Genomic DNA, 17,282 nt, shown 5'->3' with positions numbered 1-17,282 from the left:
AGACCACATGGCCCACAAAACCTAATATATTTTCTGTGGCCCTTTACAGAAAAAAGTTTGCCAACACCTGGAGTAAGAGGATGGTGAAACCACATGATGGAAGGATCTCTGGAGTCCCTGATTAATTCCCTGGAGCAGAACCCAACAATTCCCCACCTCACCAACCTGCATTGCACTATGATGGATGGAAGTAAGAAGTATTTTCATTCTGTTAATATACCAAAACTACTGGGTTATTAGTTCCATGAGTTAACCTATCCTCACTAATACAAGAGCAATGTAAACATGTTAACTGTCCAGAATAGCAATTTGGTGGTTCCTCTTCCCATGATCCAGGAATATGTGAAGGTTGTTACTGAGTTCTCCTGTAGGCTTCTGATGCCTTTTAAAAATTACAGATGAGTATAAGAGAAATATGCTCCACAAAAGTGCTTTTGTGAAGGCCATGGTGACTGAGTTGCTAGTGATTTAATGGAATAAAAGAACATCATAGGAAGAAATGTCCCAACAATGTCAGAGGCATGTACGTAGTTGCGGTTCAGGTTGGGGAGGTCAACTCGAGGAAATGTGTGAAGCTCTTCTACATTCCAGGCACCTCCAGACTTAGAGGGACTGAAACTGAAGTAGACATTTATTTGGTGACAGCTTCTCTCTTGGAAGAGCAGTTTGTAACATCCTTTTATTCTTTCAGTGAAAAACACTAGAGAAAGGAACCCACAAAAAGATGAAGATGAACTTTCCCATGATTGCTGGCATGTGAAAGTGACTATAATGTCCTAATGGAAATTTGAATTAAGTTAAGGGCCATTATCAGCTTATCTTTGGATGGTATTTCCTTTGGCAGAACAGCCTAGTCAGTAATCTACACTTTCTCCGACAGTGGCTGTTGGGTTCCTTGCTCATTGCCTTCCTCAGGGATCACAGAATGACCCTGTTTATCCTCCTACAGTTGTTGTTTCTTTGCTTTAACAGAACATAGAGATCTTGGAAAAATAAAGCCAGTTATAAATTAACTGATCCTATCTTCTTAGTTTCATGGACCCATCAAAGTTCATGTTGGATACTTATTGCCAAGATTACTTATGAGGGCCCTGCCCAAATCCTTTCTAGGCAGGGTTCAAACACAGGCCTGTATTTGAGCATCTTCCCTGCTGCTTGCATATTAATCTAGGCTGGAGATTGCAAATTGGTATCAACAGCCCACATGCATCCTACAGACATGTTCTGTTTGATTTGCACCATGTTTTAATAGCAGAGTGATTTTATACAAAAGTCCAGATTTCAACTTCTCTTAAAAATTAGGATAGTCTAAAATTACTGAGCTTACACTCCCATGTACCAACAGTAATTTAGAGCTAAAATTAGGAGGCAAGAACCTTCCAAATGGATGGGGTTCCCAACATTCCCTCTTATCTTAGCTCTGTCCTGCCTTGGTCTTTACTATCTGCCTGGTTTCTATAGTCATTGGAGTTCCTGGCTCTCACTCCAGGGCTTTTTACTATTTTTTCTGCTTATCTCTCTCTTTTGTTAAATAGAGGACTGAATTTGGAGTCAGATAACCTGGATGGGCATGTTAGATCTATCATTTTGTGACTCTGGGCAAGTCATTTGATATCTCTAGTTTCCATGTTCAAAAAATGAACCTAAAATGGCCTAAAGCAAAAGATAAGCCATCATAACACATGAAAAATAGGCCTTAGTCCAGGACCTCACCTTCTCCTGCAGGACTGCTACGTCAGTCTCTGCTTTAGTCACCCTGCATCCTATCTCTTCACTGCACCATTTAAAAAAATTTAATTGTTGTTGAAGTACAGTTTTCTGTCTTTTACTCCCATCCCAGCCCACCCCCAGTGCTCCCCACCTCACTCTCATTTACACCCCCCTTAGTTTTTGTCCATGTGTCCTTTATACTTGTTCCTGTGAATCCTTCCCCTTTTCCCCTGAAATTCTCTCCCCTCGCCCCTCTGGTCCCTGTCAGCCTGTTCTGTATTTCAGTGTCTTTGGTTATATTCTGCTTGCTTGTTTGTTTTGTTGTTTAGCTTCCTGTTAAAGGTGAGATCATATGGTATTTGTCTTTCACAGCCTGACTTATTTCACTCAGCATAATGCTTTCCAGTTCCATCCATGCTGTTGCAAAGGGTATGAGCTCCTTCTTTCTTTCTGCTGCATAGAATTCCATTGTGTAAATGGACCATAGTTTCTTGATCCATTCATTTACCAATGGGCACCTAAGGTGCCTCCAGCTCTTGGCTATTGTAAATTGTGCTGCTATGAACACTGTGGTGCATAGGTGCATTGGATTGCATAGAGAGAAGTGTCTGTTCAAGTCCTTTTCCCATTTTTAATTGGGTTGCTTGTCTTCTAAGAGTAGAGTCTTGTAAGTTCTTTATATATTTTGAAGATTAACCCCTTGTCTGAGGTATCCTTGGCAAATATGTTTTTCCATATGGTTGGTTCTCTTTTTATTTTAATACTGTTTTCTTTAGCTGTGCAGAAGCTTTTTATTTTGATGAGATCCCATTTGTTTATTCTTTCCTTTATGTCCCTTGCTCTAGGGGACATATCAGTAAAAATGTTGCTACATGAAATATCTGATATTTTCCTGCCTATGTTCTCCTCTAGGTCTTTAATGGTGTTATAGCTTATATTTGCATCTTTTATCCACCTTGAATTTATTTTGGTGTATGGTGTAAGTCTGTGCTCAAGTTTCATTTTTTTGCCCAAGCTGTCTAGTTCTCCCAATACCATTTGTTGAAGAGGCTATTTTTACTCCATTTTATGTTGCTGCCCCCTTTGTCAAATATTAATTGACTGTAGAGGCTTGGGTTTATTTCTGGGCTCTCTGTTGTGTTCCATTGGTCTATGTGCCTGTTTTCATGCCAGTACCAGGCTGTTTTGATTACAGTGGCCTTCCAATATACTTTGGTATCAGGTATTGTGATCTCTCCTACTTTATTCTTCCTTCTCAAAATTGCAGCTGCTATTCAGGGTCGTTTATGGTTCCATATAAATTTTTGAAGTGTTTTTTCTATGTTTGTGAAATATGTCATTGCTACTTTAGTAGGTATTGCATTGAATCTGTAAATTGCTTTAGATAGTATGGACATTCTGATGATGTTAATTCTTCCAATCCATGAACAAGGTATATGTTTCCATTCGTTTGTGTCTTCCTTGATTTCTTTCTTCAGTGTTGTGTAGTTTTCTGCATACAGTATTCCTTGGTTAGGTTTATTCCAAGGTATTTTATTTTTCTTTTTGCTATATTGAATGAGATTTTTTTTCTTGATTTCTGCTTCTACTGTTTCATTGTTGGTACACAAAAATGCCTTTGATTTCTGGATATTGACTTTGTATCCCACTGTTTTGCCAAATTTATTTATTAGGTTGAGAAGTTTTTGGGTAGAGTCTGTAGGATTTTCTATGTATACTATCATGTCATCTGCAAACAGTGACAGTTTTGTTTCCTCCTTTCTGATTTGGATGCCTTTTATTTCCTTTTCTTGTCTGATCACTGTGGCTAAAACTTCTAATACTATATTTAATAGAAGTAGTGAAAGTGGACAACCTCGTCTTGTTCCTGATCTTAGTGGAAAAAATTTTAGTTTTTGCCCATTGAGTATGATGTTGGCTGTAGGTCTCTCATATATGGCCTTTATTATATTGAGGAATGCTCCCTCTATTCCCACTTTTCTGAGTGTTTTTTATCATAAATGGGTGTTGTACCTTATCAAAAGCATTTTCCACATTTATTGATCTGATCGTGTGATTTTTGTCTTTGCTTTTGTTTATGTGATGTATTACATTTACTGATTTGTGAATAGTGAACCATCCTTGCATCCCTGGGATGAATTCCACTTGGTCATGGCGTATGATCTTTTTAATGCACTGTTGGATGCGGTTTGCCAGTATTTTATTGAGGATTTTAGTGTCTATGTTCATCAGCAATATTGACCTGAAGTTTTCTTTCTTTGTGTGTCTTTATCTAATTTTGGGATTAGGATGATGCTGGCTTCGTAAAACACTCCACCATTCTATAGTTTTTAATGTTTCATTTACTCAAAAACATGTTAATACCTACTCTGTGCTTGGCCTTGGGCTGGGAATTCATTGGTCACTGAGAACAAACTCAGCCCCTAAACTTACAGTTCTGATGGCAGACAGAGGCAGACATAAATCAAATAATCACACAAATAAATATGAGCTCATTTGCCAGTAAAATTGTCATTGGGTGAACTGTTTTGAAGTATGTTGAAGGTGATGCCATTCACATTAAGAGACTCTGCCTTGAAAATGCCAGGAAGGTCAGACGAGGCTCTTGAGATCTGAAGGATAGGGAGTTGTGCAATTGAGGAGAGGTTAGAAGAATATTTCTAGATAGTGGAAACAGGATGTGTAAAAAGCTTTGCAGGAAAAGGAAACATGGGAAGGATGAGGCACTAGAAGAATGCCAGTGGGGTCAGATGCAGAGGAAATAACGAAGAGTCGGGGATATGTGGCTGAACAGGATGGTAGAGACCAAATGGCATCATAGGCCATGCTTAAGAGCTTTGTCTTTCTTTTAAGAGCCATGGGAGGTTTAAGAAAAGGACAGGTACAACTTACCTAATTTGCTTTATGAAAAGACAAATTTCATAGACTGAATCCTTGAAATTACCACTTCCATACTTTTTTGTCCTACAAGATGGCAATTTTATATAGTTGCACCTGATGGAGTAGATACACTGGTGAGAGATGACAGTGGTTTGGACTAGGATGGGCTATTGGAAATGGGGAGAAATAGAAAGATTTTATATATATTTAGAAGGTAAAAATCAATGAACCTTAGTAATAGATCGCTATAAGTGTCAAGGACTATGCCAAAGACTTGTGTGCCTTAATGGGAAGTGGTGTTATTCTTGAGAGGGTGCATTGGCCCATGGCCAGGTTTGATATCAGGGTAATTTCACACTGAGTTCAAGTGCCTTTGTAACAACCATGAGGAGGTGAGCTTTGAAAATGTCTCTATAGAAATATCTTGCCTCGACTTTAACTGACTTCCTTTAGAAGTGGTGTGTGGGAATTGAATGGCCCTAGATTATGTTAAATTAACAGCTAGAGGTTTCATGAAAGTACTATAAATTAAGACCCCCACCCTACATGTGTTGTAGGCTTAAAGTTTTTATTTTCATAGGTGACTTTTCTTTACCTCTCTCAAAACACCCAGCAGATGGTATGTTTATGTAGGGAGTTCAGTTTCATTCTTCCCCTCCAAAAAAAAAGTCATATTTTTTGGTTTGTTTTCTGTAGGCATTAGAAACCATAACTCCACCTGAAACCTCTGGGCCTTACTCCTGGTATCAGCTCATATTTATTTCTCTGACTCGATTTCATACCCTTTTTGGCACCTGAGGATCCATTTTTTTCCTGATCAAATTTGGTGATGTCGAAAATATTTTTGTTACATTGAATCAAGCCTTTCTGTGTGGCAATGGATCTATTATGGTTGGCTTAGTGAGCTGAGAGGTCAGAAGTGGGCTGGTACATTTTCAGACAAGATCAGGCGTATTCAGGGTGGTGTAGCCAGAGACTGGACTGGTACATTTTCTATACATATCATTAGAATTATTTTGTAAAAAAGTATGACATACTGTTCTTTCATTTGACATAAAAATACACCTCTTGTTGCAAGAGAAGAAAATTCCAGTTTGGTTGCCATCTGGCGCTGAGGTTCAAGCTCATGGAATATAAAAATGAGTATATAATCTGGGCCCTCAGCATGAATTCCAGTGCCAGGAAGACAGCTGCTTCACAGGAGCCCAAGAAGGACATCTCTGATCCCCTTACCACAGTGCCTGGCACCCTAATCACTGGTAAGTGAATATCTGTATAGTTGAACAGGATTGAATTATAATTGGAGAAGATAGGAATTTTTGTCATATCGGTCATGGTAGAATAAAAATCCTGGGATTAGAACAGAGAGTTGAGAACAGGATTTTTTTTAAGACCTGAAATAATGTATAGTCTCAATAGAAGATCCATCTGACTGTTCTTTCATCTGGCCTCTTACCTGTTGATAAAGTACAGATGATGACAGTGCTGCCTGAAGTTCTTAGATAAAGTTTCTATGGATGATTCATTTTCATTCAGATATCATATCCTGATTCTTTACTATGTGCAAAGAATTTTTGCTAGCTTCTGTGTGGTCTAAAGTGATGACTAAGACCCAAGCTGTACCTTCAACTACTCAATAGTTTAATGTTGGGGGTGGGGACAAAAATAGTTGATAAACTAAAGTAAAAATAACTACTCCTTATCAAATGTTTTTAATGCCTTAGGCACTACAATAAGAATTTATGTGCTTTAGCTCATTTAAGCTTATGCAATGACAACTGTTATTGTGCCCATTTTATCAATGACGGAACGGAAGCACACACAGGTTAAGAAATGTACGCAAGGTCACACAGTAAGAAAGACACAGTCAGGATTGAAGCCCAATCATTCTGATTTCGAACCACAAGAATTCAAATATTCTGCTGTATGGAGGGAGGACCAAATAATCCATTAGGAAAGGTAATGAATTCCATATCAGATTTTCAAGCTCAGACTGAGAGCTCAAAGGAAGCATTCAGGAAAACCTTTACAGAGAAATCTCTTTTCCAGAGTCTTGATGAAGGAGTGGTATTTTGACAGATGGTGATGGGCGAGGAGGTGTTTAGACGTAGGAAATGGTCTGAGCAAAGGTAGAGGGCAGAAGAAGCCACATTAGGATGCATGGGAAACTGCAAACACAAAATCCAGTGTGACCAAGTATGGTTTGCTTGTGTGAGATAAAGCAGGAAAGGAGAGGTAGTTAGGATTTAAATGTCGGATAAAGGACTTAGAGCAGGAAGTGGGAAAGGGGTGTGTGTGGCATATCTCTCATTGTTGGTCATAAATAATAATAAAACCCGTGAACAGTTGAAGCCTCTAGAACTGATGTGGTCTACTTTGCTTAGGAGGGACAGTGGGAGGAATCTCTCCCTAAGGGGAAATTAAATTACTTTAGAGGCAATTAATCTGCTGTGGGATTCAAAGGCAAATCTTCTTAACTGGGGATTCTGGACTCATGGATAGACTTCAGGGGCCCTAGAATTCAGGAAATTACGGGCAGACTTTTGTGTTGCATGAGCATGTGTGTTTCTTGTCTAGGGAGATGGTCCATAAGATGCATCACTTTCTGTAAGCATTCATTGTCAAAAAATATTGCAAACCATTGCTCTAAGGAGAAAAAGTCAGCAATGATCTCATTAGGGCCTTCCCTGGAGCCAGGAACGGGAACCAATAGATTGTCCTGAAGCTTTGTGGTGCTGCTGAAGTCAAAACTGAAAATTTGTGTTCCTCATTGGCAAGCAAAACTGTCCATGGAAATATCATCACTGTGCATCAGCAGAAGCCTGCCTTGTGTCAGCCTCCAACCCAGAACTGCAGGTTGTCTTGGTTAGCAGTACTAGCTGGAAAGGTATTATTAGATAAGACAAATCTCAGCGTAAAAGTGTGAGTAGGAACTGGAGATCACTTTTGATATTCTGTCGCTGTTGGTTTACAAGAGTAACAGGAACCTGCAACTTCCAAGCAGATGACAGGTGTTTGGAAGGAATTCTACCATTGTACTTTTGACCCAACCCACCAGAGCCACTCAGAGCAAAACTGGGTTGACAGTGAGGTAACTTGTGGGGAAGGCCCGTGAGAAAACCCTCCATTTCTTCCTGTTTGTCAAGTCATTTCAAAGCCTGCCCAGCAGGCTTTGCCATCAGTGATACCAGCTGAGGTGACTGAGGGCAGGAAGACAAAATGCCAGTGATGAAAATGAGATTTCCAGGCAAATCCTCTGATTTGCAGAAATAATTATGGAGGCTAGTTTGGTCATTACTGGTGTGTTTTGTATGATACTTTCTGATAAAGAAATTCGTGTGTGTGTTAGGCTCAGTACTGTCTGCAGGTGATAGAAAACTGAAGACAACAGTGGCCTAATCATGATAGAAGTTTATATCTCCCTCATGTACACCAAATCTGCATTTGGGCAATCTGGGACCGGCTTGGCAACCTCGTGACCAGTGGGGACTGAGGACTGGAGACCTTCTAGCTTGTTTCCCAACAAATCTATTCATGATCCAAGATGGCTCTTCAACCTTTCCAGCCTGGAGAAAGAAGGAAAAAGGGAAGGAAAGGAACCCCTTTCCTTTAAGACATTTTGTCAGAAGTTTCACATTGCAGTTCTATTTACACTCCATTGTCTGGAACACGTTTGCTATATCTAGTGTTGAAGAAGGTTGGAATATAGTCGTCAGTGAACATCCAGGTGTCCAGCAGAACACTGGGGGTTTTATTACACACACACACACACACACACACACACACCGGATATCTCTGTATACAGTGTCCTCAGTAAAGATGGAATGTCTTGATGGTGTTTTTTAATTTTAAATTATATTTTATTGGTTATGCTATTGTAGTTGTCTCAGTTTTCTCCCTTTGCCCCCTTCCATCCAGTACCCTACTACCTCTAGCAATCCTCACACCTCTGTTCATGTCCATTGATCATGCATATAAGTTCTTGGGCTACTCAGTCTCATTTACTGTACTTTACATGGCTATTCTGGGACTACCTATTTGTACTTCTCAATCCCCTCACCTCTTCACCCATCCCCCCACACCCTCTCCCATCAGGTAACTATCAAAACACTCTTCGTAGTCATGATTCTGTCTCTGTTCTTCTTGTTTCCTTAGTTTGTTTTTTAGATTCAGTTGTTTTATATATATCTATATCTATATCTATATATATATTTATTGCCATTTTATTCATAGTTTTGATCTTTTTCTTAAATAAGTTCTTTTAACATTTCATATATTAATGGTTTGGTGATAATGAACTCCTTTAGTTTTTTCTTGTCTGGAAAACTCTTTATGTGTCCTTTAATTCTAAATGATAGCTTTGCTGGGTAGAGCAATCTTGGCTGCAGGTCTCTGCTTTTCATGACTTTGAATGTTTCTTACCAATCCCTGCTAGCCTGCAAAATTTCTTTGGAGAAACCAGCTGACAGTCTTATGGGGACTCTCTTGTAGATAACTAAATTCTTTTCTCTTGCTGCTTTTAAGATTCTCTCTTTGTCTTTAACCTTTGTCATTTTAATTATGATATGCCTTTGCATCTATCTTGTTCAGGACTCTGTGCTTCTTGGACTTGCATGTCTATTTCCTTCACCAAAAAAGGGAAGTTTTTTTTCATTATATATTAAAATAGATTTCCAATTTCTTGCTCTTTCTCTTCTCCTTCTGGAAACCCTATGATGCGAATATTGGAACACTTGAAGTTTTTCAGAGGCTGCTACACTATCCTCATTTTTTGGGGATTCTTTTTTTTCTTCTTGTTTTTATGATTAGTTGTTTTTTGCTTCCTTGTGTTCCAAAGCATTGATTTGATTCTCAGCTTTATCCACTGTACTCTTGATTCCCTGTAAATTGTTCTTTATTTCAGTTAGTGTATCCTTTGTTTCTGACTGGATCTTTTTTATGCTGTTGAGGTGCTAAGTTCTTTGGCATCCTTATAACTAGTGTTTTGAACTCTGCGTCTGATAGATTGCTTATCTCCATTGTGTTTAGTTCTTTTTCTGGAGCTTTTATCTGTTCTTTCATTTATGCCATGTTTCTTTGTCCTCTCATTTTGGCAACCTCCCTGTGTTTGTTTCTAGGTATTAGGTAGAGCTGTTATGACTTCCTGTCTTGTTAGCATGACCTACTATTATGGGTGTCCTGTGGGATCCATTGGTACAGCCTCTCCTATCACCCAAGTTGGGTACTTGAGGTGCACCCTCCATGTGGTATGAGTATACCCTCTTCTTGTAGTTGAGCTTTGATTGCTGTTGGCAGGTCAGTGGGAGGGATTTGCCCAGGCTAGTCAATTACAAAGATAAGCTGTGACCACTGACCACCAACCTCTGACCTCCACGAAGGATCAGCTATCTAGGGGCAGGGTGGTGGTGCTCCTATGTGGTCTGTAGCTGTGCACAAGATGTGCTGGTCCTGGGGTTTCCTGGGTGGTGCCGGCCAAGGTCAGCCCCTAACTATGTTCTGCCCAGGACCACCCTGCCTGAGCTACAGAGCAACTGCAGATAGCTACTACTTGTTCTGGGCTTGAAGACTCACAGTCAAAGCCAAGCTGTGAACCAAGGCTCGCTACTGCTAGTGCTGGGCATGGGCCACTTAGCAAGAGGTATGAGGATTGGGGTCTCACTGAGACTAGCCGTTGGTTGTTTGAGAGAATTTTGGATGTTGTGAAGCATGAGTCAAAACCAACCATTCAGATGGAAAACCTACCATTAAGAGGTTGGGTGAACCCATAAGTTGGGTGGGGTGGAGCCTCAGTGAATTCCACCAAGGTGGGATAAACAGTGTTAGCCAGGTTGATGGAGTCTCAGATATGGCCCCATGCCTGCTGGCTCTGTGTGGGGAGTGTTTAGAAAAGGAACATTGCCCTATGCTTGCCTTTGTATTTTGGAGAAAGGTGTCCCCCAGCTCTCTCCTTGATTCAGACACTTAAGTTCCTCTCCATATGCCCACATGCCTTTCAAGCTGCTACCCCAGTGCAAGCTCAAAGGGAGTGAGTCTGAATAAGACTGGGTGCAGGTTCTTTAAGAGGATCTGCTTAGGACTCCAGAAGTTTCTTCCACCAACTCAGTCCCCACTGGTTTCTGCAGCTAAAAGTTATGGGGATTTACCTTCCTGGCACTGGAAACCTGGGCTTTGGGGCCTGGTGTGGGGCTGGGACACCTCAGGCCTGACATATTGCTCCTGAATTTTAAAAATATTTTTATTTATTTATTTTTTAGAGAGAGAGGAAGGGAAAGAGAAAGAGTGGGAGAGAAACATCAATGTGTGGTTGCCTCTCATGTGCCCACTAATGGGGACCTGGCCTGCAACCCAGGCATGTGCCCCGACTGGGAATTGAACCAGTGACCCTTTGCTTCATAGGCCTGCACTCAATCCACTGAGCTACATCAGCCAGGGCTTGCTCCTTAATTCTTATCTACCACATGCAGTGTGGGACCAACCCATTCCATGTTCTTCTCCTCTTACCAGTCTGGATGGATGTGGTTTCTTTAATTCTGTAGTTGTTAGATTTCCATTTAACTCAATTTCTGCTGGTTCTTGGTGATGGTCATTCTATATTTTAGTTGTAATTTTTATGTGGTCATGTGAGGAGGTGAGCCGTGTTTACCTATGAATCTATTTTGCCGGAAGTCCACTGATGCTGTTTTTATAACTCTCTAGAGAACTTAGCAAGCATTAGTCCTTGTTTATTTATGTAGGTAATTTAGTTAGTTCTCCTGATAAGTGGGCACATTTATATTGATAGCATCCTTTATTTTTGTTTGTAGGAATGTGAGAAGCAAGATTTCTTTTTCTCTCTCTCTTTTTCTTATTCACTCATTTATTCAAGTATCAATGTTGTCATGGCTGAGATGGTCAGCTGTCCACCAATTTATGCTTCCCATTTAAAGTCTAGCATTTTTCCTGGGAAGTGGTTGTCTGGCCAGGAATCACATGTCTCAGCCTCCAGCAGAAAAGTGAGCCCCTATGACCAACTTTTGCCAATGGAATGTGAGCAGAAGAGATGTGTCCCTTCTGGAAGGGAGGTGGTTAAAACACAGGCATGCTAATGGATGGAGACTTGACTTGGGGTAGTAAACACACAATACAGTTTATAGGTGATGTTTGGTAAATTGTGCATGTGACACCTGTATAATTTTGTTAACCAGTATCAATAAATTCAGTAACAAGAAAACATCTAACAACAATAAGCAAGTGACCCTAAGGCCTCACAGATAGCAGAGCCACATGCGGAAGGAGCCTGGGGTCTAGAATCATCCCAGGGAAAGCTGCCCATCAAATATCCACATTTGATTGTTGTTACATGAACAAGAAATAAATGTCTATCATCTTAAGCTTCTGTAATGAGGGTGTTCAATAGTTAGCCCACTCTAACAAAACACTAGCTCAGCTCTCACATCAAATAGAACTAGACTCAAATGCCATTTCCAGTACTTATTAGCTGTGAGATTTCAGGTAATTTCTATTAATCTCTTTCCTCATTTATATAATATGGCTTAATAATACCACATACAATATTTTTTGTATGAGAAACTGGCCCCTAGTGAATGCTTTGTACATGTTAGTTATTATTATAATCAAATGTTGTTGGGCTCCTCCTTTTTTATTCTAGCAGAGTAGCTTTTGCTAATTTAGGGAGTAATACAAAAGGTGGGGCTCTCTCACCTTGTTCTTCTCTTGTGCTGTCCAGGCCGTGGGTCTCTCTTGATGGTCATTGTGATTCTGCACAGTGGATGTTTTTTTCTTTCGCCATTCTGTGATAGACAGAATAACATCCCCCAAAGATGTCCATGTCCCAATTCCTGGAGCCTATAAATATGTCACTTTACATGACAAAAGGAATTTTGCAGATGTAATTGGTTTAAGATCCTATAGATTGGGGAGATCATTGTGGGTCCAGTGTAATCAAAATGGACCTTAAAGGGTAGGATAGGGAGACAGAGTCATAGAAGGAGATATGATGACAGAATAGGTGTTGGAGTAATATGATTGGTGGTTTACAAGATAAAAAAGACCACTAGCCAGTGAATATGGGCAGCCTCTAGAAGCTGGAAAAGGCAAGGAATGGATTCTTGCCTAGAGCCTTTAGAAGATACATGGTCCTATCAAATCTTTGATTTTAGCCCAGCAAGACACTCATCAGATGATCTCATAGAGCTGTCAATAATAAATTTGTATTGTTTGTCATTAAGTTTGTGGTAATTTGTTACAGCAGCAATAGGAAGCTAATAACCACTCTCTCTAACATGCAGTATTACAATATGCATGTGAAGTTTTTTACTGCAGGAAGAGGGAAGACTCTCAGAAAGGAATCACAGTGCAAGAACAAAGGCAGAGGTACTGGCTAACATGAACTTTCCCTTGCACCACACAAAGAAAGGTACTTCAAGACTTGGGCTTCCATGGAGGGTGGGGGTATCATCACCCTTCAGGACTGCTTCTCAAGTCCTGGCCATGTCCTCGGTCTGTTTTGCATCATGGATGTGTCATTGCCCAACCTTGCTGCAGCCCTGTCACTGCAAACTGTGAGCTGCCCATAGTAGGTAAGAATGTGTCTCCTATTTCCTTTTTTTATCCTCACCCAAGGACATGCTTATTGATTTCAGAGAGGTGAAAGGAGAAAGAGGGAGAGGGAGAGAAACATTGATGCAAGGGAGGAACATTGATCTGTTGCCTCTCATATGCGCCCTGACTGGGGACTAAACCCACAACCAAGGTATGTGCCCTGATTGGGATGGAACTTGTGACATTTTGGTTTATGGGCTGACACTCCAACCAACTGAGGCACACTGGCCAGGGCTTCTCTTTCCTCATTGGCAGGGCTCTGGCTTTGAACTTGAGCAACAGTGGGCCCAGTACTTGCAGTGAGAGCCCTGGCATGTTCCTGCCCCTCCCACCTCCAGACCAGCAGCAGCACAACAGGCCCACACAGGCCAAAGCATTTTCTTCATCCCAAAAGTAGTCATTAAGCAGTCACTCCCCATTTGCCTGTCACCCAGGCTCTGGCAACCACCATCTGCTGGCTGTCTTTATGGGTTTACTTATTCTGGACATTTCACATAAATTGAATAATATAAAAATGGCCTCTGTGTTTGGCTTTTTTTTACTTAGCATAATGTTTTCAAGGTTATCCACACTGTAGAATGTATCAGTTATTTTTATACCTGAATGATATTCCATTGTGTGGCTAAACATTTTATTTATCCAGTTACCTATCAGTGGATACCTGGGTTGTTTTCCCCTTTTGGCTGTTGTGAATAATTCCTAGGAGCTTTGTGATGCCGTGGACATTTCTGTATGAGTATTCATCTGAATGACCCATTTCTGCATGGATTTGTGTTGTCATCTTTCTTGAGTATATACATTCCTATGAGTACAATTACTGGGTCACCCTGGTTTTTGATAGCTGCTTATTTTGTTGTCAAAGATGAATGTCTCCAGTTCCACTAAATTATTTAGCTTCAGGATCTTCTCTAAGTAGAAAGTGTTTGTGAGAGGTGCTGATTCTGCCATCACATTGCTATTATCAAGCAAGTTATCCCCTACCTTCTTCATGGCTGAAACATCAGATATGCTAAATCAGAGGTTACCAGAAGTGAGAGCTGTAGGCTGCATCGGAACCCAAGAGACCTTCCATCAACTTCTGATTCATCAAATGATTTACTTATGTGTTCATTATTTAACTCTCTCAATGACTATGTGAGTTCTACAAGGGCAGGGGTTTGTTATGTTTTGTTTGCTTCTGTGTCCCTAATGCTTATGACAGTGCCCAGAACATTTATATGGTGAGTGAACACATGAACATTTGGAAGCTCTCACCAGCCATGTTCTCTGAGTCAGTGTCCTCTCCCTCCTTGATTGCCCAAAATCCTAGTAGCTGGGCCTCATACCCAGATAGAGGATATCAGGTTCATATCCATGAACTCTTAAATGGCACTTTGTGTTCGGTTTCCTTTCAAGACTCAAAAATATCCCAGAAACATCCAGAGTAGATCTTCTTTCCTTACTTTAAAGATGATGAAAATGATAATCAGAGGCATTAATTTGTGCTAAATGACTCAGGTGGTGACAGAGGAATGTAAGAGTGATGTATTCATTACCAAGGAAAGCCATAACAAATTACGAAAAACTTGGTGGGTTAAAACAACAGAAATGTATTCTTTATTCTAGAGACCAAAGTCTGAAATTATGGTGTCAACAAGGTCTTACTCTCTCTGAGGCTCTAGGGTAGAATCCTTCCTTGCCTCTTCCAGCTTCTGGTGGCTCCAAACTTCCTTGGCTGTGGTGGCGTAGCTCTGGCCACAGCCTCAGTCTTCACATGGTCTTCTCCCCTGTGTCTCTATGCATCCACTTCTGTCTCTTCAAAATTCACTAATCATTGGACTTAGAGCCCACCTTAATTCAGGATGATTTCAACTTGAGATCCTAAACTTAATTCTGTAAAGACCTTATTCCAAATAGCCTCACATTCTGAGGTTTGGGTAGAAACATCTCTTGGAGGCCACCATTCGGCACATTACAGGTAGGCATCCCAGGGAAAATGTGTCCTGATTGAGCACTTTTTCCTTGGGCCCTCATCTGTACTCCAAATCGTGTCCATGTACTGGTTCCATGAGATGCTCGCAGGTATTATGAAAAAGAAGGTTATAGGCAGATGAGTTGGGGAACTCTGAGTTAAACAAAGCTAGACAGAAATTTTGCTATAGGACTTCATGTACTCTTTAATATGCATTGTAAATCTGTCTTCATGAGAGGAAAAATTATGGCACAGTCTTTAATTCCTCTGCTCTGAAAATCCTTTTTATTTTTATTAAAAGTTTAAATTGATTTGAGAGAGAGAGAGAGGAAAGGAGAGAGGGAATCAGTGATTTGTTTTTACACTAATTTAGTCATTCATTGGTTGATTCTTATATGTGCCCTGACGGGATCAAACCCGCAACCTTGGTATGTTGAGACAATGCTCTAACCAGCCAAGGCCCTGGAAGTTCTTTTAAAAAATGTTTAATGGAAAACAATGGAGTTCTCACAGGGTGAGGCTGCCTGAAACATACATGGGAAGTGTTGCTCCCTTGTTTCTCCTTCTTTTTTCAGAGGGTGGGAGGGAGGACGACTTCATTCCTAGGAGATGTTCTATCAGAAATGGTTCAAATCATGTAGAGAGGCTAAATCAATTGGCATGGAAAAGTTTGAATGAAAACTCCATCAACTGCCTAAATATCCCATTTGATTGTCACAGTGATCATGCATCCCCTAGTAGACCCTATTGAAAGTGTCATGTCCTGTTAGGAATTGATTGCCTAGTGCACATGGGTCTATTCTCATTAGAGAGACAGAGATTCATAGAGTTTTAGAGCTGCAAGAGGGTCTTAGAAATATCTAACTCAGTAATTTTACAGATAAGGAAACAGAGGCCCAGAGAGACAAAATAATACAGAATAAATCTTCTCAGAGTCACACAATTAGTGGCAGAGCTGATGCTGGAATCTACATCAACTGATTTCAAGTCCAAGGCTCACTCTTCTACCCAAGGCCTCTTTCTAAATCTCATTTTAGAAGAAAAAAATTTTTACAGTGATGATTAACTAGAAATTCAAAGATATTAAGGATTTTCTTACAAACTTTTTGCCAAAAGTCATTTTGCCTGAACTATTGATTTTGGAAAATATTTCTGACATCTACTAATCCACTTTGCATTTTTATTTAAGTGGAGTTCATAGATGAAATTTATTTTTCTTTAATCACGCACAATTTTACAAAGGGTTAGGTCAATTGTCTGACCATCAGCCACCATTTCATGTCTGACAGTGGATTAAGTATATATACAATCTGTATAGAAAAGAGATTAGCAATGTTTATAAAAGATGTCAAACCTTCACTGATTTTCTTCTGACATTTTAAGTATGTGTGGGGAATACTATGAATAAGAATAAGGCAACTGAAGGTTTAGAAGTATCAAGAAAGATAGTCTGATCGAAGCAATTGGTTCTCTTTCAATAAAAATGGTTCCATGTACCCTTTATGGCATTTGTGCAATAATTTATCCAGCATTTACTATAGGGTATTGAGCTGAGTGTTCAGTGACCTTGTCAGATGCCCTAGAAATAATTGGTTTTTAAAAATAAATTCTGTATATGAGGTGGTTAAATAGCCACTGGGTAGGATTTTTGTAGGTTTTAATAAGCTGTAAGTGATGTCTTAGAAGCTGCTGTCAGATGGGAACTTTGGCATCTTTTTTTCATTAGGAAAGTAATTCTCCTAAAGGTCAAAGGCATGAGAGTGAATGAATAGCTTTCCCTGGATGCAGTTGGGAAAAGCCAGGTTGAGCAGAATGCTTTTACCCACCAGGGGTCTTGGAAGGTAAAACTGAGATGCAGTTTAGAGGCAAATAGCTGACAATCTTTAATCCCTACAACAGAGAGGTCATTTCACTGCTACAGGCCTCTGAAAGTCAGGACTAGGGTCCTGATTTTAGGTGGTAATTGTTTTGTGGATCCTCTCCAGAATAAGGAGGGACCTCTGATTATAGCCACTTTTTGTCTGAAAGGCAAACAGTGATGAACTGGTCTAGGAAAGGCTGAGGGTGGCCCAGGGCTACAGAAGTGCCCACTGGCCTTCAGGATACCCCACACATGGAGGGTCCGCACATGGCATATACC

The 17,282-nt window shown here is 40.3% G+C and overlaps 1 protein-coding gene across 2 annotated transcripts in view; it reads left to right on the top strand.

Moving 5' to 3' along the window:
• Positions 1–17,282, top strand: part of GLIS3 (GLIS family zinc finger 3) — a 665,074-nt gene that overhangs the window by 36,418 nt on the left and 611,374 nt on the right. Inside the window, exon 2 of one of the 2 annotated variants that reach the window (XM_053656111.1) lies at positions 50–190. In XM_053656111.1, coding sequence (XP_053512086.1) covers positions 94–190 — 97 coding nt within the window. In that variant the 5' untranslated portion in view covers positions 50–93. Of the gene's footprint in view, positions 1–49; positions 191–17,282 lie in introns of those variants that run through there. The other variant, XM_053656109.1, reaches the window with a different exon arrangement.

Source organism: Artibeus jamaicensis, unplaced genomic scaffold (assembly GCF_021234435.1).
Source record: "Artibeus jamaicensis isolate MK-2021 breed Jamaican fruit bat unplaced genomic scaffold, CSHL_Jam_final scaffold_1964, whole genome shotgun sequence".
Taxonomy (NCBI): Eukaryota; Metazoa; Chordata; class Mammalia; order Chiroptera; family Phyllostomidae; genus Artibeus; species Artibeus jamaicensis.
Note: the sequence above shows the minus strand (reverse complement) of the source record. Positions and strands in the feature narration are given on the sequence as shown.